Source organism: Brachyhypopomus gauderio, chromosome 6 (assembly GCF_052324685.1).
Source record: "Brachyhypopomus gauderio isolate BG-103 chromosome 6, BGAUD_0.2, whole genome shotgun sequence".
Taxonomy (NCBI): domain Eukaryota; kingdom Metazoa; phylum Chordata; class Actinopteri; order Gymnotiformes; family Hypopomidae; genus Brachyhypopomus; species Brachyhypopomus gauderio.
The window spans coordinates 7,565,554-7,589,065 of NC_135216.1; the positions used below are offsets into that span (position 1 = coordinate 7,565,554).

Here is a 23,512-nt window from a genome sequence, read left to right on the forward strand (position 1 = left end):
GAGACCATCTATCGACCGCCGGGTCCCTACTCAGAATTTCTTCAGGATTTTGCTGAGTTTCTTTCGGAACTAGTCTTAATTATCGAGAGATTTGTAATTGTGGGTGATTTCAACATTCATTATGAAAATCAATCAGACCCACTGAAAATTGCGTTCGACTCCATACTAGATTCAGTAGGTATAGCCCAAAATGTGACAAGGCCTACCCACCACTGTAAACACACCTTAGACTTAATACTTACTTACGGATTAAACATAGAACATTTGGCAGTCATCCCCCAAAATGACGCCATTTCAGATCATTCCCTACTAATATATGAAATGACTTTATACGATGTACATCAGATGCGCCATACAAAAACCACGCGCACTATCACATCCGACACTGCAGCAACATTTATAAACTTACTGCCAGAGCTACCGAACACTATGCCACTGCAGCCCAATGAATTGGAACAGGCAACACAACAGTTTTATTCCACACTCAGCAATACCTTAGACAGTGTAGCTCCAGTTAAAACAAAATTAATTAGGGAGAAAAAGCTTGCACCATGGTATGACGACCACACTCGTCTTTTAAAACAGGCAGCTCGAGCATTGGAGCGAAAATGGAAATCCACCTCACTAGAAGTGTTTAGAATCACATGGAAAGACGCCATAGTCAAATATAAACATGCCCTAATAAAAGCTAGAGCTTTTGAATAGAAAACAACAAAAATAACCCTAGATTTCTCTTCGCGACGGTATCTAAACTAACAAAATATATATATATATATACTTGCACACACTAGCGATGAATTTTTAAACTTTTTAAATAATAAAATAGATAATATCCGACTACAGTCATAATACATCGCAGCCTAACCTCCAATCCAACCCCAGTAGTTTAGTTATTAGTAACTATGCATCCAAAAATATTACTGAGCTAAATGTCTTCGATCCTATATCGCAAAAAGAGCTCACAACACTGATTAATTTGTCTAAGCCTACATCATGTATATTCGACCCAGTTCCAACCCGTCTATTTAAAGACCTACTCCCAGCCACTGCAGGGCCCTTACTTAATATGATTAACTCCTCCCTTAACCTAGGTTACATGCCCAAACAATTAAAATGCGCCGTAATTAGACCCTTGATTAAAAAACAGAATCTCGATCCGCAGATTCTAGCCAACTATAGACCCATTTCTAATCTCTCATTTATCTCAAAAATTTTAGAAAAAGCAGTTTCCAATCAGTTAAACCACTATCTCCAATCAAATAGTGTCCATGAAAAGTTCCAATCAGGATTTAGACCAAACCACAGCACTGAAACAACTTTACTCAGGGTAGTGAATGATCTACTAATATCGACCGATAATGGGCTCGTCTCGTTCCTTATACTGTTAGATCTTAGTGCAGCTTTTGATACTGTAGACCACAACATTTTGCTGGATAGACTAGAAAACACGGTAGGTATTAAAGGAGTCGCACTCTCCTGGTTTAGATCATATTTAACTGACTGCTTCCAATGTGTAAGTGTTAATAATAAAACCTCTAAATCTGTGCAGGTTAAATATAGTGTCCCACAAGGGACAGTCCTAGGACCACTTCTATTCACACTGTACATGTTACCCTTAGGCGAGATTATGCATAAGCATGACATCAGTTTCCATTCCTACGCAGACGACACTCAGCTATATTTATCGGCAAAACCCGATGATTTAGGCGCAAACAGTACGATTGAGAAATGTGTAGAAGAGATAAAACATTGGATGGCGTGTAACTTTCTAGCACTAAATCCCGATAAAACAGAATTAATAATAGTTGGGTCTAGGGCTGCGAGAGACAAGATACATAATGTAGCATTGAATCTACATTCTTTTACTATAACCCCCAGCGCAGAGGTAAAGAACTTGGGCATCACAATAGACCCAGATCTCTCGTTCGATACACATATTAATAATATAACTAGGGTAGCGTTCTTTCACTTGCGCAACATTGCCAAAATTAGAAACATATTAAATATTAGTGATGCAGAAAAACTAATCCATGCATTCATATCCTCTCGTTTAGATTATTGCAACAGTCTCCTAGCTGGATGTTCTGGTAAATCGATAAACAAACTCCAGCTGGTTCAGAACGCAGCAGCACGAGTTTTAACAAAAACTAAAAAGTTTGATCACATTAGTCCTGTACTATCGTCATTACACTGGCTGCCAATTAGATTCCGTATTGACTATAAAATACTTTTATTAACATATAAAACGCTGCATGGCTTAGCTCCAGACTATCTTAGTGAACTTATTGAACAATATAACCCAGCGCGTTCACTTCGCTCGCAGGACGCAGGGTTATTAACTGTTCCTAGGATCAAAAAGATCACAGCAGGTGGAAGAGCCTTTTCTTTTAAAGCTCCACAATTGTGGAATAATCTTCCTGCCTCTATTCGGTACTCAGACACAGTCTCAATGTTTAAAACTCGATTAAAGACTCATCTGTTTAGTTTGGCCTTTGATTGATCTGTTACATATTTACTACATCTCGTATCTTTTCTCCGAGGTTCACCTGGAGAGTAACATTGCAGTCGGAGCCTACAATACCAGCATCGCTGCTCCGACACGGAATGAAAGCCTGGCGTTCATCAACAGACATTTACAGTGACAATATCAAAACCCAGAACTTTCATTTTTACCTTTACTTAGTCTGATTGTGTGATTTGTGTGTGACTTGTGTATTTGTCTGTATTTTGTGTAATTTGTGTGTTAACAGGCCGCCCAATGGAGGATGGGTTCCCTTTTGAGTCTTGGTTCTCCCGAGGTTTCTTCCTATTCCCCACCATCATAGGGAGTTTTTCCTCGCCACTGTCGCCTTTGGCTTGCTCATTAGGGTTCTGGACCCATAGTATTGTTAACCTTTTAAATCCTGTAAAGAGCTTTGTGACAACATGTGTTGTGAAAAGCGCTATACAAATAAACTTTGATTGATTGATTGATTGATTGATCCTCTAATAAACTCATTTCTGATCCTATCCTTCCTTGTCACTCCAAATGAGAATCTCAACATCATCTCAGACACCTCCATCTCCCTCACCTGTCTCTTAGGACTACACCACTGCTCACAAGGTCCACAACAGTCCGGACTGTCCGTCTCCGAGTCCACTGAAGAGGACGGGGACAGAGACCCATTCTGAGTGCCAATAGCACTCACGTCAAGCATTATGAAGTGCTTTGAGAGAGTGTTGCTGTCCCACATTCAAAGCAGCATACCAAACACTACAGACCCCCTGCAATATGCCTACCGAGCCAACAGGTCTACCTCAAACGCTATTGCCACTGCCCTTCATGTCTCCCCCTCCTACCTGGAAAATAAGGACTCTTGCCTCAGAATTCTGTTCATTGACTACAGTTCCGCCTTCAACACGGTCATCCCTCACAAATTCACCCACAAACTTTCATCCCTCGGACTACATCCCACCCTCTGTGGCTGGCTTCTGAACTTCCTGACTGGCAGACCTCAGTCTGTCAGAATTGGAAACAGGACCTCAGCCAGTATTACCACCAACATTGGTGCCCTGCAGGGATGTGTCCTCAGCCCCATTCTCTACACCCTGTACACCCACGACTGTGTCGCCTCCCACCCCGACAACGTAATCCTGAAGTTTGCTGACGACACTGCTGTGATGGCTCGTATCACCGGTGGAAATGAAGTAGCCTACAGGAAGGAGGTGAACAGTCGGGTGACCTGGTGTATGGACAACAACCTCGCCCTAAACACAGACAAGACCAAAGAGATGATAGTTGACATGAGGAAACTAAAGAGAACTCATCAGCCACTATTCATCCGGGACTTTGAAGTGGAGAGGAGCAGCACCTTTAAATACCTGGGGGTCCACATCTGCGATGACCTCACCTGGACACAGAACACCACACATGCTAAAGAGGACTCGGCTGTATTTCTTGAGGAGGCTGAGGAAATTTGGCATGTCACCCCAAATCCTCAACAACTTCTACAGCTGCATCATCGAGTCCATCCTGACCAACGGCATTACTGTGTGGTACGGCAGCACTACTGCAAAGGACCGCAAACGCCTGCAGAGTGTGGTAAAAACAGCCACAAAAATCACAGGGATTAAACAGCCCTCTCTGCAGAGCATTTATCAACGCAGAGTCCAGAGGAGAGCCGCCTCCATCATTAAAGACCCCACCCACCCCCAACACAGACTATTCACACTCCTACCATCAGGCCGGAGGTACAGGAGTGTGAAGTGCAGAACCAGCAGATTAAAGAACTCTTTTTTTTTTTCCCACTGCCATCAGACTCGTGAACAACTGAGCTGATTTCTACCCCATAAACTCTGACAGTCATTTGCACGGTCATTTGCACTACACTACGGGCTACAGCAATATATTTATTACTAATGTATCCCACCATTGCACAATGTAAAGAATTTTGTAAAGAATTTTGTATTTGTATTTTGTATTTAGCTTGAGAGTATGTTTGTTTTTATATTTCCATAACTCTTTTATTCATTTATTATTTTTATTTTTTACTTTATTTACATTATTACACCCAGGGCGGACAGCAAGGTAGAAATTTCATTGTACAGGGAAGCTTGCTCCTTACTGTGCATGACAATAAAGCTTTGAATCCTTGAATCCTTAAAGGACTTTAAGGTAAAGTTAAAGAAATTGCCCCAGAAGCAATGTTTGTGAACTGCTATGCACATAGATTAAACTAGTTTAGTGTTAAACTAGTGCACAATTAATGCCTCAGTCCAGTGTTTTTTGCAACTTTCTCTGGGTTTGTCACATTTATTGATAAACCCACATGTACTGTTGAAGGCCTTTCCTAAGTCTTCAGGTAGTTCCCTGAAACTCTGCTACACAGTGGAGCTTCACATAATGGATATTAAGCACTATGACCAACATGTATCATAGGCTCCTGCAGACTTTTGAAAGGATATGTTTTAAAAGAGTCAGGTGACTCCTGAGGAGATAATCCAACATTTGATATAAAGTTATGGTTGTTTCTTTGATATAGGGAGACTGAAATCTGAGTTCCATGTTTTCAGGGAAACAGTGAAGCAGTGAATAAAACAATGTATTAATATTTTACATATATTTAAATTTTTTTAAGATTTTCATTATAAACTTGATAGTTTAACAAGGCTCTCTACATAAAATTTCAAAAGAAGTAATTTTATTGTTTATACAGTGTGGTTTAACCCTTACGGAGGGAAGTGTGTGTGTGCGCGAGTCTGCGTGACTAGTGTGTGTGTGTGTGTGTGTGTGTGTGTGTGTGTGTCTTGCAGGTGGGTAGAGGAAAGGGGTTTCCCTATAGATAGCGCGAGGAGAAGACCGTCGATCATTATTCATTCGGCAGGTACCATCCCTGACTGAGGCATATGTGTGACTAAGGGTGTGTGTGACTAGGTGTGTGTGTGTGTGTGTGTCGCGGGTATGGATGGGGAGGTTTCCCTACAGCAGTGGTTCCCAAAGTGGGGGGCGCGCCCCCTAGGTGGGGCGCGGAGCTATTGCAGGGGGGCGCGGAGCTTGGAAGTAAAACATGTGCACATGTGTCAATATTAGGGATGCACCGATTCCGATATTAATATCTGAAAAAAATCTAGAACGGGTATCGGGGACAATGTGACCGATCCATAAAAACAGATCTATTCAGTCTAATTCTATGCTTGTAACGCTTTTCGGAGTTAATTCAACCTTAAATATCCACTCTGTCCCGGATAGAAGTGAACTTGGACAGTTAACAGGCGAGTGAAACGCGAAGCACACATAGGAGAGGTGAATCACCGACTCGTACTCGCGCTGGTGGTATTACACTTAGTCCGTTTATTTGCTGGTTGACCAAAATAAACCTGGGCTCCAGCACTACTTGACTGTTCATACATGAACTGGTGAGTTGTCCAAAGCTCATTGAATGCGTTACTTACAGAAATAAAATAAAGATAAAATAAAGAGCAGTGGTCTCAGTCGGTCTACGGCAGAAAGCTAAAAAAACAACAATATTATATATACACTCGCTCAACTCGCTCCCTTAAAGAGACAGTACACATATTTCTGGCCGTTACATGCTTTGTGCTCTGCGTGATGTCTGCGCTAGCAAACTAGCCGCATATGTATTGCTGTTTCTCTTATTTCATCTCCTTATTTATTTTAAATTATATTTAAAATTCTTGAACCATTTCAAAGGTTTCTTGCAGTTTATTTTTTTCATGTTTGACCAAAGTTGTGAACCTATTGTTTTTGTAAGTTTCAGGTTCTTTGGTATTATTTATTTTACATTCAATGTTATTCATAATTGCACTGACTGAACAAATGCAAGTTGTGTTGTTTTTACATATTTATATGTGTGTTTAAGTGTGCTACACTGGTGCAGAATTTTCAACAAACTTGTAATTCAGTATGTCTGTGTTTAAAAAAAATGTTTTAAGTCGATTCAGCACTGTTTTACTCTTATCAGATCGGTATCGGATCAGTTTCGGCCGTTACTAAGCCTCAGATATCTGAATCGGGTGGCAAGGGTTATAAAGCTTCGGAGAGTCAACATCAAAGAAGATCAAAATAAAGTTTTAATTAAACTTATCAAAGCAAAATATCAAAGCACAGCTTAATACTCTTTGAGCGCCTTGACATTGATTGAAGTGATGACGTCACACGTTGGGGGGGGGGGGGGTTGAGGGGGGGCGGGGTCAACCTGTCACTTGATGGATGCCATCTCCTACTTTCTCTCTCTTATCCTAACCCTAACCATAACCGTTACCCTTACCTGTACCCTAATCCTAACCCAAGAGAAATTAACAATAATTTAATAAGCTCCTTTCTTCAGAATGGCAGAACCATCAACCATTTCCAGCACAAGTCTGATTTCCTGTGGATGCACAGTGTGCAGGAAAGAGTTTGGTTGGTTGCACATTGGCAAACAGAGAGAGAGACAGAGAGAAACAGAGAGAGAAACAGAAACAGAGAATTCTTCTTTATTCTGACAGAATACCTGCTGAGATTGAAGCTCCCATTTGATGAGACTTTTATCACATCATGTCTCATTAGAGCCTCAAATCTCTCCTCTCTGTCTGTCTCTCTCACACTCTCTCTCCCTTCCTGACTATCTCTGCTTTCATATGTGCTGTTAATGATAGTTATTGCTAATATGGAGACATGAATCACATATTGTAAAGAAATGCATTACTTTGATTGCTTTCATATTTGATTGTTTGTTCATTGTTGAATCTCTTTATTTTACGAGGCCAGGAGCTCACTTGGTCCCTACGGCGTCTTAAATTTCATTATGTATATTATGGTCCCAAATTCCTAAAAGCACTGTATGGTAATCATCCCAGCTCCTGACTATAGTCAAACAGTTAAACTTTCAGAACATGAGCAGCTAGGTGATGGTAGCAAACACCTGATCCTTTTTTAGTTTTTGTAAATGGTGATTTTAACCCTCCTATTATGTGCATCCTTTTCAAACAGCCGTACTGTTTAGGGTCACTTTAACCCTGTGCATGTTTAATTGTTCAAAATATGTCTGAAACCAAAAAAATCCTAACAAACAGTGTGAATATTTAATTACTAACTACATTACTAATTATTCTATCAATATTTAGTGCAATGGTGTTCCTTACTTGTAACAGGTAATGGTTCCATTAGGATCGTTTTTCATAAAAATGTGAAAATTTCCATGTTCAAACTATGATACCAAACACACACAACACTCTCATACACTTATACACACACACTCACACACACACACACACACACACACACACACACACACACACACACACACACACACACACACACACACACACACACACAAACACACATACACACAAACACACTCTCATACACACACACACATACACAGACACACATACACACACATACACAGACACACACACACACACACATACACAGACACACACACACACACACAAACATACACACAAACACACATACACTCTCATACACACATACACACACACACATACACACACACACACACACACATATACATACACACAAACACACACACAAACACACACTCTCATACACACACACACACAAACACACACTCAAACACACACTCAAACAGACACTCAAACACACACACACACTCAAACACACACAAACACACATACACACAAACACACACACACACACACACAAACACACACACACACATACACACAAACACACACACACTCATATACACATACACACACACATACATACACATACACACAAACACACACACAAACACATACACAAACACACACTCTCATACACACACACACACAAACACACTCAAACACACACTCAAACACACACACACACACTCAAACACACACTCAAACACACACACACACACACACTCAAACACACAAACACACACAAACACACACAAACACACACACAAACACACACACAATTGTACACACACACATACACACACACACACACACATACACACACACAAATATAAAAAATAAAATTTTTTAAAAAGGGTCAAAAATTTTAAAAAGGGTCAAATTGACCCGAACAATATCTATGTGATATAAACATGCAGGGGGTGGTTGCAAATAACTGACATGAATTATTTTCATATAATATGTTGATTACACTAATTAACCCAAGCAGAAGAAGTTTCATACTGAAAAAATTATTTTAAATAGTTTTCCTACATCTTCAAACTTTGAAACGGGTCAAACTGACCCACAACACGATAGGGAAAAACCATAGCAACCTCATATCCTCTTAAGTAAAACATGCTGTGTCACCCTAGCGCCGTGTCAAGTTCTGAATGGTTTCGTTTATTATAGATTGTCACGGTGACGGCTCCGGACCCTTCCCTGTGGGTGTGTCGTTACGTTGTCTGCGTGTCGTTAGGTCCATGTTTGTACTTCCGTGGGCGTGGGTTGTCTGTGAGCGTGTTCGTTTGTTACACCTGTGCCTTGTCTCGAGATCACGAGGGTGTGTGTTAGTCTGCTATATAATGTGCGTTCGCGCAATGTCGTGTGCTCGTCTTTGTCTTGGTTTGCACGTCGTGTGTGTGTTTATGTTAAACGTCCAAATAAAGCAAGTAACGTTGGCTACTGCAGACTGGATCCGTGTCTCATCCTTCCGCCCACTCCCAGCGTTACAGAAAGACGAGCCTACAACGAGACACAATGCCAGGCTACAAGGCGAAGCCCAAAAAGGGGAAGAAGCCCAGCAAGCGGCACCACCGCTCTTCTTCCTCCCCCCCGCGCCGCGAAGCCCCGCCGACTTTGGCGCAGCTCGAGCTGGACCCGGTCTGTGCGTCCCTGCTACGACAGGCAAGGGTGCACCACAACCCCGAGGCGGCGGAGAAGCTCCGCCAGGAGGCGGTGCGACTTTGGGTGAGGTACCACCCCCCTTCGTCCAGGGAGCTTTCACCCCTGCGGGTGAGCTCCTTTGCGCTCGGTGGTGTGGAGAAGGTCCCAGAGGACGAGTTTGGAGAGGGGGATTCCGTGGCAGAGGACTCGGACGAGGAGGAGGGCTACCCTCCGTCGGTGGGCGAAGCGTCCACTGTGGACTACTGCGGAGGAGTGGACCCGGCTCCCTCGGTCTGCTCCGCCTCCACGGTGGACTATGGGGAAGGCGAGGAGGAGGGGCTGGACTACCCTCCCTCCGTTGGCTCTGCTTCGGCAGACGACCGTAGTGAGGGCGAAGGGGACTATCCACCCTCCTTATATTCCGCTCCCACCGTCTACTACGGAGAAGACGAGGAAGAGCGCTACCCTCCGTCCGTGTACTCGGGTGTTTCCGAGGGCACGGACAGCGATCCCGGCACTGAGGAGGAGGGCAGTCCGTCCCTATCTGAGCGTTCTGCCGGGACCGTCAAGGGAAGGGACCGCTCAGAGGGAGGCGCTTCCTCTTATCGCTCTGAGGGGAGCGCGATGGACTGCTCCCGGGGTGGCAGCCCGGAGCTGCCCATGAGCTGGAGCCAGGGCAGCGAGGCGGCGACCGAGATGGAGGTGGACGCTCCCGCTGTCTACTCCAGAGAGTGGTCGCGAGGCGAAGCGGGTGTATCGAGTGGCCAGTCGGACGAGGAGTCAGACCCAGGCGCGTCAGCCCAGCGCGCGGCACCAGGCGCGTCAGCCCAACGCGCGGCACCAGGCACGTCCGCCAACCATACTGCACCGGGAGGAGGCTTCGCGGCAAATGCGGGAGGGGTCCCGTTCGCCTGCAGCTCCCGTGCTCTCTCCTCTCATCGCCCTACTCATGGCGCGTAGCTTGGCGCCTGTTTCATGTCCGTCTGTCCCTGTTTTCGTGTTTGTTCCCGTATGTTTGCCTAATCCCCTTTTCCCATTCGTGCCCATGTTTGTGCAAGTACCTGTATGTGTATTCGTGACTGTACCGTTTTGTGTATCTAACGTGTTTTCCCCTGTCCTCCCAGGGAGGGTGTACTAGAGCCGTTCGTGGCGGTTCCCGACGTCGGGGGTGACGGCTCTCGGAGGCTCAGGGTCCCTGAGGCTCCGGACCTGCCCGTTGGTGTTGGTTCGGGGCTTTCCAGCTGCGCGGGACGCTCCGGGAGTAGCGAGCCCCTGGCGGAGGGTTCTGTCACGGTGACGGCTCCGGACCCTTCCCTGTGGGTGTGTCGTTACGTTGTCTGCGTGTCGTTAGGTCCATGTTTGTACTTCCGTGGGCGTGGGTTGTCTGTGAGCGTGTTCGTTTGTTACACCTGTGCCTTGTCTCGAGATCACGAGGGTGTGTGTTAGTCTGCTATATAATGTGCGTTCGCGCAATGTCGTGTGCTCGTCTTTGTCTTGGTTTGCACGTCGTGTGTGTGTTTATGTTAAACGTCCAAATAAAGCAAGTAACGTTGGCTACTGCAGACTGGATCCGTGTCTCATCCTTCCGCCCACTCCCAGCGTTACATAGATTAGTATAACATTTAATTCAACATAATATAACACTTAGTATAACATAGAATAACACATAGTACAACTAGGTATAACATTGAGTATAACCTAGTATAACATTTAGTAACCCTAAACCTTAAACAGGGGAAGGAAGAGGTCACAGACTCATTCAGAGTGGCTCATGCAGGTGCCTGTTTTGAAGGTTTAATGCAACATGAAACTGCATTCTTGTCTTGAAGGTGTGTAGTCTTAGTGTAGCCTTAGTGTACTCTCAGTTGGGCAATGTGGTGGCTTGCTGGTTAGCACGTTTTCCTTTTTCAGCACTGTGGTCTTGGGTCCAAGTCTCTATCTGAGTGGAGTTTCCATGTTCTCCCTCTGTATGTGTTGGTTTCCTTCCACTTTTCCCCTTAAAAATGCGTGTTTCTCCTTGTCCAATAAAAACAGTGTCTGTGTACAGATCAGTCCCACCAGGATTTCGCGGGCCTTTTTTGTGATTGTTGCGGGCTAAAATGTTTTGATGTTGCGGGTGTTTTTCAAAAAAATTGCGATGGAAGTTGCGGTGTGTTTTTGCTTTTTTGTAAGTACATTACAATAGGGAGTAAATGTTGTATGGTTTCCTCTATTTAGTAGTCCATTTTAATTATCTATTTACCTATTTATTCAGGGTTGGCAACTTTTCAAGATCGCTTGAAGCGAGATTTGAACCTGGAGGGGGTGGCGAACATTAATTGTTGACGGGGGGGGCGGGGTTAGCGAACATAAGTTGTTACCGGGCGGCCTGTAAAATGGACACAAATTAAGTATTATATCGAGATCGATCGCCAGTGGTTGGCGCCAGAGCGAACTAGTAACTCATAGATATGGATCAGAGATAAATAAACTTTATCTCTGACTTTAAACTTTATCTCAGTTTAAAGTTTAAACTTATAAACTTTATCTCAGACCCTCGCCGCTTGCGTGCGCTGCAGTGACTTCGCGGGCTACCGTTGCATTGTGGGGAATGTAGTGTTTATGCGTGCAAAACACCATCGGGCGGCTGTGGCCTGCGGGCAGGTTCTAATAGTAATTAAATATCATCCAGGGGGCCATAGATAATCAATTCGCGGGTCGGATCTGGACAGTTTATCCCCGCTTTCATGTAGTGTACCGGGATACTGCTTTTCCCGATCTTTTTGCCGTTATTTTCGTCGCTCATGCTGCTTTCAGTCTGCTCCTCAGTCTGAACGTATATACGGAAGTAAGGCGGGAGTTTGTCGACGTCACATCAAGACGACATCAGTGATTGGTCAAATTTGCGGGAAAGTTGCGGTGATTAGCTGAAGTTGCAACACCGCCCTGAATTCGCGGGGTTTGCTTGAAGTTGCGTTGAAGTTGCAAATCGCAACTTTCTGGAGGGTCTGACAGATACTGCAAACCAGGTGCTCTGACAAAACACTGACCCTATGCTGCCTTCAAGTGCTTTGCCGAGATGCACTGTTTTCTAAGGCTAATTATGTGTTTCTCACAGGGGTCACTTTCTCCCTCCAAAATCTCAACCTTGCTGATTCAAAGATTTACAAGAAAGCCTGGACCAGTGAGTCTTTCATACAGGACTTAATAGTCTGAAATGCTGCTGGTTTGGTTGATTTATATCTCCACAGTTTTCCTGCGATTCCCAGGGGGCCGACAGATTTCTTCTCGCCCCAAAAGATAATATAAAAAGACGTATGCAGATGTTCAAATTGTCCCATGGGTTTGGTGTAGCTGTCTGTGAAGGTGCTTGTATAGTTTATGGGGTATTACATCCCCCCCTCCATTTCTCTCTCTCTGTCTCTTCCACTTCCATCACTTTTATCTCCCTCCATCTCTCCCTCCCTCCCTTCATGTCATGGGCGCATCTTTTGATTAAGAGCAGCAGTGTAAGAGAACTCTTGACAGCACCCACCTTCCCCTGTTGTTCAGGCTTTAATGAGCGCTTTACCTTCTCAGCCAAGCCCAGATTTGCTGCCCCCTTCAGTAATTCCTGTTATCACTGTCATAGACACACACGTGGCGATCCTGGCGTTTATGCCCACTTCTGTGTTCTGCGCGTGGACGTGCTACACAACCCTGCCCACTGAAACAACCACAGCTGCTTCCACTCAGTTCATATATGCGAATTACAGCAAAACTAGCAAGCTATGGTGAAGCTTTCTGAATGCAACAGTCCATGTGAAAAAGTGTGTCAGTTTACTATTTCAATAAGACAAAAGAGGGAAAGCGAGGCTGAGATGCAAAAGAGAGAGAGATAGATAGAGAGAGAGAGAGAGAGAGAGAGAGAGAAAGAGACTGTGTGGGTGACGAATAGAGTGACTGCACAGACAGACTGAACATTCTAACTCCTACATTTCATTATTCCTAAGCTTCTGTAATGCTACTGTCTTCCCTTAATAAAGAGGCCCATCTTGTAACAACATGAAATAAGGTAGGATTGATATAGGAAAAGGATGACTTTGGCTTGAAGATGTAGATTTATTAAAATAATATCATCAATTATCTATTCGAACACTCCACACGTTGTGTGTGTGTGTGTGTGTGTGTGTGTGTGTGTGTGGATCCAGTACACATAGGTCATTTTATATCACACAGGAGAGCGACGCCCCTCAGTGTCCAGTACTCAGGGGGCTGAGTCGTCCTCAGGTCTACGGCCGCGATCCAGTTCAGGTTTGTCCGGACCGGTTTTTTATAAATAGGGCAGGAGTATAGACGCGAGTCCCTCATACCTGGAAGACACCACAGGAAGCACAGTCTGAATAAAACGGGAAAAAAATTATAAAACTGAATAAAATGAACAAGTGAATAAAGGTTCTATTAAAAAAAACAAAGATATATTTACAAAAAATCATCAATCATGAAAAAGCAATGCTTTTCAAGAGATAAACACCACAAATCACTGAAAATCCCCAGAAGTAAAAAAAAAAGTTATTTTTTAAATTCTCTGCACATATCTGTTATACGTTAAACTTTTTCTGAGGGAGTGTGGTGGCAACAGTGGTGGGAGTGACCGGCGTTGTCATCTCCGCCCTCTGCCCACCTGTAAACTCCACCCCCAAGACAATTAGCATGCACATTTGCATGCTTCTTACTGTATCTATCATTCTGCTAAGCATGAACGCGTCCATTGCAGTTCGTTTAAGTTTTTGAGAACTGGAACCTCCTGTCTGTGAAGCTCACCGTTGTTTTCGGCGTACAGTCTCAGCACGGGCATGGGCTCGAACAGGACCTTGGGCTTGGAGTCCAGCAGACGGCAGTATCTGCGGTCCCAGCCGGCACCCTCCAGGTGCAGGCCGTACACGTACACGCCCTCCTGGGGTGGCTGGGACAGGTCGTCCTTCATCCACCTTGTTACCTCACTGCACAGGACCATGCGGTCCAGGGCGCAGCCCTTGGTGGTTCCAGTTATCTCCTGCACCGTGGAGAAACGAACCCCATGAGATGTGTTGTTACCTCACCGTCACAAGACATGACGGGACACGAGGGGGGGTCATGGTGGAAAATTGGCGTAGAACAATGTAGGAATCAAAATAACTGCAACAACATTTGGAGCAACAATTAGTTTTGAATAAATGAGAAGGAAACCCATTACTGTCATCTTCTCTATGACATTACATCAGGTATTTCAGCATAATTACTGCAACATTCTTGTTAACCCACTGATAACTAACTACATATTAAGACATTATAATTTATTAATTACACTTTATGGTGCTTGATGAACCCCATAACACAGATGACTGAGGTCTCACTTCTCTTCTCAAGCACATCTTCCCTGATTACAAGCAGCCCTGCAACTGCAAGACTCAGAGTAGGTGGCAAGATGTGATGGGGGGTGGGGGGGTGGAGCTTGAGTGTGTGTTTGTGTGTGTGTGTGTGTGTGTGGTGGGAAGGGCACCTGTTTCATGGCCGTCAGAAAGCCTTGTGGGTTGAAGAACCCTGTCATCCAGAAACAATTAGGTCGTCCCTCGAAGATCCATGACTGGAACTGCCGGTTCCGCTCCAAGAGTTCAGTGAACCAGAAGCCCAAAGTACTGGAGGCCCACAAGGCCTACAACACACACACACACAAGTTATTCAAGCAGATCAGCAATAAAGGACGCAAAAATAGACATTGAAGAGACAGACACAAAGAAACAAAGTTGAAACAACACACAGACATGCACGCACGCACTCACACACACACACAAACACTTGTCATTCCGGAGACAATCTGTTCAATTTAGCAGAACATGTCCCGTTCAAAAAGAGACATCGAGCGCGCTGTAGCAGAATAAACTTTTTTTATAACTCCGCACGATTTGGAGAAACAGCTCCAGAACTGCACTGCTGACACCAGATTTCAATCAGTGTGTGAACGCTAATGCGACTTTAAGAAGACCTCAAAAGAACTGAAGACCTCAAACAAACAGCCAAGTGCTTTAGAATGGCCATCTAGACACACTGGCCATCTTCATTAACTCCATTATCTTCATTAACTCCATTATCTTCATTAACTCCATTTCACAGCTAAACTACAAAGTAGTTACCGACACATTAAAGAAAGTGCTCTAGTTGCCGTGGTGATCCCTGTGCAGAGGCGGACGAAGTACTCAATTTCATTACTTGAGTCAAAGTACAGATACCTCTGGTCAAATGCTACTCCGATACAAGTGAAAGTTGCATGTTCAAAATCTTACTTAAGTGAAAGTACTGAAGTACTTGCTTTTAAAAATACTTAAGTATTAAAGTACACCTTCCGTCACATTTGTAAAAAAGTTATAGTTTAAAAGTATTATACATCCTACCAAATCCTCTTTGGTCATAATAATCATACAGTCTTTGATAATAATCCATAAGGCATATTCCAATGATGTACATCATTCAGGTAGTGGTAGCAGAAAAGTTTAACCTACACTTTAGTTTAAGGAACAAAAACATTTTCTAAAACCACAATTCACTGATTAGCCTAGCCTAACCTGTTTAAGCAAATTATGTTACCATATTAAAAGTCAATAATAAAATGATGGTTTTCTCTCTTTGCTAGTTAGGTATTCAGTCATCCAATACAACATTATGCTACAGTCAATATTAACAAAGACAAAGTAAAATTAGCAGTGTGGCATCTTGGTAGTCTAACCTTGCTACAACCTTTTGCAGTATGGCTAAAGCCCGCCAACTCCATGCCACCCAACATGCTAACAAACTCTTTTCAAACTAGAAATCACAGCCACATTAGAATTATTGACATTAATTCTACACTGAAATTAGAATAGAAACATTATTTGACAAGATTCAATTAACCCACACGGTTTCCCTTATTGATGTTTCCGTAGTTTGAATTACTTGCCAATATAATGTTAACATTATTTATAGTGATCCTAGCAGACCTAGCAGTGGAGTGAGCAGGCAGTCATTTCACTAGCCTTACTGCAAAGCTCCTCTGACTACATAGTCACTTAACAAAACATTTAGGCTGCATACCGTAATATACTTCCTCAGGTGGGACGGTGAATTTTTGTATGCAGTGATATAGTTTGTTTTTGGCAAACAAAGCATGCATTTAAAACGATAGGAATGATTCATCCGTTCAGAAAACTGGAACATTTTGTCGAGATACGGCCATGGGTGCAAAAGAGCATGCCAGGGTTGCCAGCTCTCACGCATTGAGCGTGAGACACACGCATTTGACCGTTCTCACACGCTCTCACGCCACAGTTCCGATATCTCACGCCGAAAAAAAATCTAGTTTATTTACCTCTGATCTATATCTATCAACCACCGGCGATCGCGATATAATAGGCTACTTAATTTGTGTCCATTTTCACCGCCCCGGTAACGTTCGCCACCCCCCGATCAACAATTTACACTCGCCACCAAGTCCAGGTTCAAATCTCCCTCCAAGCGATATTGAAAAGTTGGCAACCCTGGCATGCTCCATCACCGCCGTCTCCGCTCATGTTGCTGTTATTTAGGAAAAGAACGACTAGCGACACCGAACTTGATTTTACACCTCACAGACACATCCTTGATTGCTGATAGGCTGTCACCTGTGAAAATACTATCGGGGGAGGGGAGGAGAGTTGTTTTGTGGAAGTAACGAGTAACGAGAGCTGGACAGAAATGTAGTGGAGTGATAAGTACTGTATTTGTTATTCAACTGTAGTGAAGTGAAAGTCATAAGTATTTAAAAAAAAATCAACTTAAGTAAAGTACAAATACTCAAGAACTGTACTTAAGTACAGTACTTAAGTAAATGTACTTCGTTACTGCCCACCTCTGTCCCTGTGCACTCTGGTGCTGAACGCTTTGAGCCTGTTTCCTCCGCCCACATCATCTGGAGAATGGTGGACTTGAGTTCAAGATTATCCCTAAACCTAGCCCTAAAATTAGCCCTGAAATTATCTCTGAAGTTAGCCCTTGGGGGTATTATATCGATCACACAAAATATTTGTCATTGGCTCAACTTGTCCAGCTGACTTTCTATATTGTATCAATGTAAAATTGTAAGTTCAAACTGTAGGTATAAATTAATTACTTACATTCAAGAAAATAATCTAATATGTTTTAACTACTAGAGTGAGAAAAAACACTTTAAATGAATGAATTAATGACAGCAGTGTTTTACTTTTTACAGTGTAGAGAGGTTGTGAAATCACACTCTCGTAGTCGATACATTAACATTCGTATCTAAAAACGGGGAACTGGGGGACGAGCAGGAATGTGTCGCGTGACGACCTCTTACCTTTTCCCAGCGTGCGGGGATGCGGGCGTCGTACATGCAGTCGAGGGCATCGCGCAGGGCCTCGCTCATGACGACGGTCCCGTCGATGGCCAGCTTCAGGTCGGTGAGGGTGCTCCTGACCAGGGAGAGCACACGCTGCATACGTTCCTGCTCCTGCTTCAGGAAGATGTTCATGGGCTGCAGGACACCCATCTTTAACAGCCTCTCCCTCACCTACACACACACACACACACACACACACACACACACACACACACACACACACACACACACACACACACACACACACACACACACACACACACACCCACACACACACATTATTGCATGTAAACTGGGAGTTCTTGCTATTCTTGTCAGCATTTCAGGAAACAGGAAGCTCTAGGAAGTCATTAAATTTGGATTTAATTAAATTAAGGTAAACTCACTTATTCACAATACACTTAAATACGATACACATATCAGAATAAATCAGTTCATATTCTAATTTAAAAGTGTACACACACACTGCCTGGATGGAGCCATTACATTTGAAAGCTGCAAATTGCATGAATTAGATTTTTTATTTGGGAGGTTTGGGGATGTCTGCAATGCTGCATCAGCACAACCATGGTAACGAGGAAAGGGAGGAGGCTGTTGGCCCCAGCGACTGCTCTCCTCCACAATCATGCTAATTGGTGAGCAGAAACAAGACGACCACCGCCAATTATCTCCTGCTGGTGTGTGCTGTTAGCCGCACGCAAAACCACTCAAACACTCCGTGCTGCTGCACAAACAGAGGGAGGCGGCGTGTCTCAGTAGGTGGACGCTGTACCCTGAGCAGCCGGGGGTGTTGGAGGGCTTACCTCAAAGGGCACATAGTCCGGGGGCAACTTCTCCAGCATATCATCTGCGAGTCGGGCCACAATGGCCTCCCGGGTCTCCCCAGCGCCGCCCGAACTGTCCTTGGGCTGGATCCCGAGGATGGTGTCCAAGACGTCCTTCGATATCTTGCTCTGGTAGGTGATGTCAGCGTTCGGGTGGAGGCCGAACACCTCCGGGGTGTCGTAGGCCGGCAGTGTCTGTGGGAAGACAGGAGACAGAACCTCACACAAATTCAGTCCCCTGCAATTAACTTTATCGATCCCGGTAGGGAATATTTCCATTTTAATGGCTTATGGTTGGAAGAGTGTGTCTGAGCTAAATGAATACAGGTAGCCTAAGGAATATTCTCAATTTGGATTATGGATCGATAGCAAGCACACCACATTGATTTTTGAGGACCGTCATTTTAAAATTAAAGCAAAACCTTGCTGAGATGAAATCTGAATCCCTGATGCATAAATGCTTTCTCCTGATCATTTCCAGGCGTGCGAGGCAAACACCTCAAAGTGTATGAGCGGTGTAAAAAAAAAATAAAAATGCGCAGCACATTTGCTGAAGTGGAAATCTCGTCTCCCACGTCACATCCCACAATTCCCGGAGGTCAAGCGGGAGCATAGAGCTGCAGCAGCTGTCCTGTTGGGTGTTCCCTTCACCTGACACCCTCCCCCGACCTGACACCCTCCCCCGTTGTTCACGAGGACCAAACAAACAGAACAGCACAGTGTGCTACCAGCCTGGTTCTTCTTTAAGCAATGTTTTTTCATCACGGCTTACTTGTGTGTGTGTTACATGGTTCTCTCGCTCGTGGTGATAAGCCCAGCGAGCGTGACAGATTAAATGATGGACCAGCACTGCTGCAGAAATGGGCCCCGTCTGAGTGTCAGCCTGCTCCACGCCGGCGCTGGAGACACCCATCACAATGAGATCAAAGTGAATTTCAAAGCCCCCCCCCTTCAGATGGATCCCCACCCCCCCACATGTTTCAGGGCTCAGCGACTCAACTGTATCCACAGGTGTACGCTCAGCGACCTGCCCTATATGCTATGTGACAACATGCCGGCGCTTTAAAGGGCCTTGTGGTAAGGGTGGGATTTTGAGACTGCAGCATGTCACACTGAAGCATGTTTGTTTATCGCAATATGCAGCCATATAATTATGACGTAAATGTTGCTTGAACTTAGCTACTTACCAAATAAAAACAACCTTCTACTGCTTAATCTTCTACTGCATACTAGGTGTTACCATTTAGCATGACTGTGTCTCCATATTTAACCCAACACCTGACTCCTCATTTAGCACGACCCCGCTTACTTATTTACATTAGCCCCACCCCCTCATTTATCATGACCCCGCCTCCCTTGCACTATCCATTCCCTAATTTTTCTCAGTTTGGGAATGTACTCCTCTAACCTGAGGGCAAAGGTCAGAACCACCCACCTGTATATGTTGTAGGTACTGCTCCACGCTGCTACACCTGGGGATGGTGTAGCCCTTGTAGAACTGGAAGTCAGGTGCGAACATGCCCTCGCTGAACCACACATTGGCAAAGGTGTTGAGCAGGCGCTTGTCGTAGTCGTCTGTCACGCGGCCGCCGTACTGGATCTCGCCAATCATGTAGCGCACGGTGCTCCAGGACACGCCCTTGAGGTGTGAAACGTTAGAATGACAGGACAGGACAGGACAGTCAGCCACACATGGTAATGTTCTCCAGCATTTTCATACTGGTTCATCTGCAACTTTGGTTTTTCCGTTTTTCTATAACATTACAAACATGTCCATTTTCTGTTTTATCAGTGTTCTAAAACCTAAGAGATGTCCTGCCGATATATCAGGACCAAGCATTGTGGGGTCGGTGCGGGACCCTCAATGCAACACGGGACATGAACACAACGGGACTAATGCAACTGGTCACACTGCTGCCACGCTTAATCCATTACAGCCAACAGCACGCGATCGAGCGTATTCCCACGGCGATGGCGTAACGTCCTGCTTACTCGTTTGATGTCCATGTCGTCCAGGTGGTTCAGCACAAACTTGATGGCGGTGTTGAAGTCGGCCTGGTTGAACTCGTAGGGGATATTCCAGCCCAGGGGGCCGAACCTGCGCCTCTCCTGCACGGTGGAGTGGAGAAAGGCCACGGCGTACAGCATCGGCCTCCACTGGATCATGTTGCTCATGTCCAGCAGGTCCTGGCTTACGGCTGCAGGAGAGAGAGAGAGAGAGAGAGAGAGAGAGACGGAGGGAGAGGGCGTCACCTGTGCTATGGAAGGGGATGCCAGAAATGTCGTCTGAGGAAAGAAGGTGTTTAGGTGGGAGAGGGAGGAAACAGAAAGACAGGCACTGGGAGAGAGGAACCCTAAACCTAGAGGCAGAGAGAGAGAGAGAGAGAGAGAGAGTGGACAAGAGAGTAGAGAGAGAGAAACAGGGGTAGAGACACAGGGTAGAGAGAGAGAGAGAGAAAGAGAGAGAGAGAGAGTGGTTAAGACACAGGGTAGAGAGAGAGAGAGAGAAAGAGAGAGAGAGAGAGAGAGTGGTTAAGACACAGGGTAGAGAGAGAGAGTGGTTAAGGCACAGGGTAGAGAGAGAGAGTGGTTAAGGCACAGGGTAGAGAGAGAGTGGTTAAGACACAGGGTAGAGAGAGAGAGTGGTTAAGGCACAGGGTAGAGAGAGAGTGGTTAAGACACAGGGTAGAGAGAGAGCGAGCCCCTGACAGTCCCTTTGAGCTTCTTAGCAGTGCATTAAATACCCTCAGCTCTCACTGTCCCCGAACGCCACCAACTGTAACACCAAATGAGTAATGATATTCTCAGCTTAAACCAGACAAAACTTTGCCCGAACTGCACATCATTCAACTCAGCAGACTCAACTCTTCCCTCTGAGTGGTTTCTAGGGGAGCCTGCCAATGAGATCTGTGCAGACAGCAGAGGGGTGGGTCTGGGGACATTTCCCTCACCACTATAGGTCCTCTTGAGGCCCGCCTTCAAGCCTTGTGGTGGCTCATTGGTGAACTTGATAGCCATCTGCAGCAGCGTGATGGGGAAGTGCCGGTGCTCCTCGGTGGTCATCCACAGACGGAAGCTCTCGTGGACGCCGTCCGTCTCCATCAGCGTGTCCATCAGCTCGTCCAGGAAGTCCAGCCCCAGGTGACAGTTCTGGAGCAGAGCCCAGCCACCCTGTGTGTGTGTGTGTGTGTGAGGGAGAGAGAGAAGAATACAACATAAAGAAACACTGACAATATAGCACTGCCCACTGGCATTATAAAACGGTGCTGTAAACCAAAAGCCACAACTGGCCCTGGCCCCTGTCACAGGCACCGTGGGTAAACCTGCGTCCTCGCCGCAGACGTAATCAGCTCTCCCCGCCACAGCTGCTGTGTGCTGCATGCATTCATTTAAAGCATTAAAGCAACCAGGACCTGCCTGATCAAAATGGCAAAACAACATCCACAAAGCAAAATGCAATTCGCCTTCAGTGCCAAATCACTGGTGCACTCCTCTGGGTAATTGGGCTCTTTAAAATACACACCACACAAGTCCAAAGCTCTCACATGGGTTTTAAGTTTTTTTTTCTGATTGGGCCACTGCATTTCCACAGCTAATAACGCTGGCTTGTGCATATTTTAGGCATAATAACATTCTTATTCATGAATATGCAAAATAAGAAATACATAATTAATGAGTCACTTAATAAAAACCAAACACATTTAAGTTCAGCATAAAAAGCACTGCATGGTCCACCTAATTTAGTGTGTATAACACAACATAAATAAATTTGCCCAGTATAATTACTCCAGTAACTCTAGTGGTGGTGTGAGGTTCTGAGTGCCATTTTAATTCGACTCCACCCTCATGATTAACACTGAAGTACACAGTGTTAGGTACAGGGTTCAAACACCTTTTACAAGGTCAAATTCAAGCACTTTCAAGGCCCATTTTCAAGTTTTTCCAGCACCTTTTAGCTGTGGTAAAGAATGATACAGTGATATCTCAAAACTGCGTTTCAGCGATAATCAAACCTGTTCTCCACACTGCACAGCAACTATGCTACTGAGAACAAAAATACTTTGTTTTCCAGTCAACACTCGTTAAAATGGTAAACTCCTGGCATATCGGTGTGGTTTTCGCTGACTGCGAGGGGACAAGGAAAAAGCGAAAACTGACTGGCAGCCAGCAGCCCCACCAGGGGTCGGACTGGCATACATTACTACCGAGGGTTTCCCTCGTGGGCTGATGGGTTAGTGGGCCGCCGGGCCATCAGTTGGGAGTCGGCTCTCCTTCAAAGAGCCGCTTTTCTTTATTTCACTCGCTTTTCCTTTCTTTATAATGCTACAGCATAATACAATTTTAATTTGGCCATATAAAAAAATCAGAAGTGGTAAAACTGTTGCATCTGGGCGCAAAAAGAGCCGGTTCCTCGTGAGCCAACTGCTCTTGGATTACGAGAAAGAACCGGAATTTGTTGTCACACATATGTGGAGGCGCGAGCTAAGACTTTTTAATTTTACGCTCTGCAATTTTTTCTTTAAACAAACTTATTTAGTCAGATAGTTATTTATTGTAAAGTAAATGCAGAATTTCAGGCATTTTCAAAAACTTTCTCCTAAATTCCAGCACTTTCCAGGCCTGGAAAACATTTTCCAGGATTTCAAGCACCCATACAAACCCGTGCACGTGTATGCATGTGTCCCTCATGCCCACAGACGCTCTTACGTTAGCCATGGAGTGCTGTAGGAGTTTGCGGGCGTGCACTTCTTGGCCTTGCCCCATGGAGACGTAGCGTGTCTCGATCTTCTGCCTCTTGCCCAGGGTGATGATGGAGTCGGTGGGGTCCGAGCCCATGGACAGGAAGCAGATGAGGGGGGTGCGCGGGTCTGACTCCTCCCACGTCTTTTCAAGGTCCAAAATCACACCCTCCGCGTACTTCTCTCCCATGGAGTCCATGATGTATTTACGCGCCTTGATTTGAATGAAAAATATTTAACATTTTGTGATTAACTAGGTCTTAAACAAAACAAAAAATAATTCTACA

General features: G+C 44.8%; 1 protein-coding gene across 1 annotated transcript in view; it reads right to left on the bottom strand.

The window, feature by feature from the left end:
- Positions 1 to 13,378: 13,378 nt before the first annotated feature.
- LOC143516673 (dynein axonemal heavy chain 5-like) overlaps positions 13,379 to 23,512 on the bottom strand; it is a 97,820-nt gene continuing 87,686 nt past the window's right edge. Inside the window, exons 67-75 of the mRNA XM_077008422.1 lie at positions 23,194 to 23,439; positions 21,438 to 21,657; positions 20,479 to 20,684; positions 19,922 to 20,125; positions 18,466 to 18,681; positions 17,621 to 17,833; positions 14,795 to 14,947; positions 14,077 to 14,308; positions 13,379 to 13,625 (exon numbers count right to left, since the gene is read on the bottom strand). Coding sequence (XP_076864537.1) covers positions 13,474 to 13,625; positions 14,077 to 14,308; positions 14,795 to 14,947; positions 17,621 to 17,833; positions 18,466 to 18,681; positions 19,922 to 20,125; positions 20,479 to 20,684; positions 21,438 to 21,657; positions 23,194 to 23,439 — 1,842 coding nt within the window. The 3' untranslated portion in view covers positions 13,379 to 13,473. The remainder of the gene's footprint in view (positions 13,626 to 14,076; positions 14,309 to 14,794; positions 14,948 to 17,620; positions 17,834 to 18,465; positions 18,682 to 19,921; positions 20,126 to 20,478; positions 20,685 to 21,437; positions 21,658 to 23,193; positions 23,440 to 23,512) is intronic.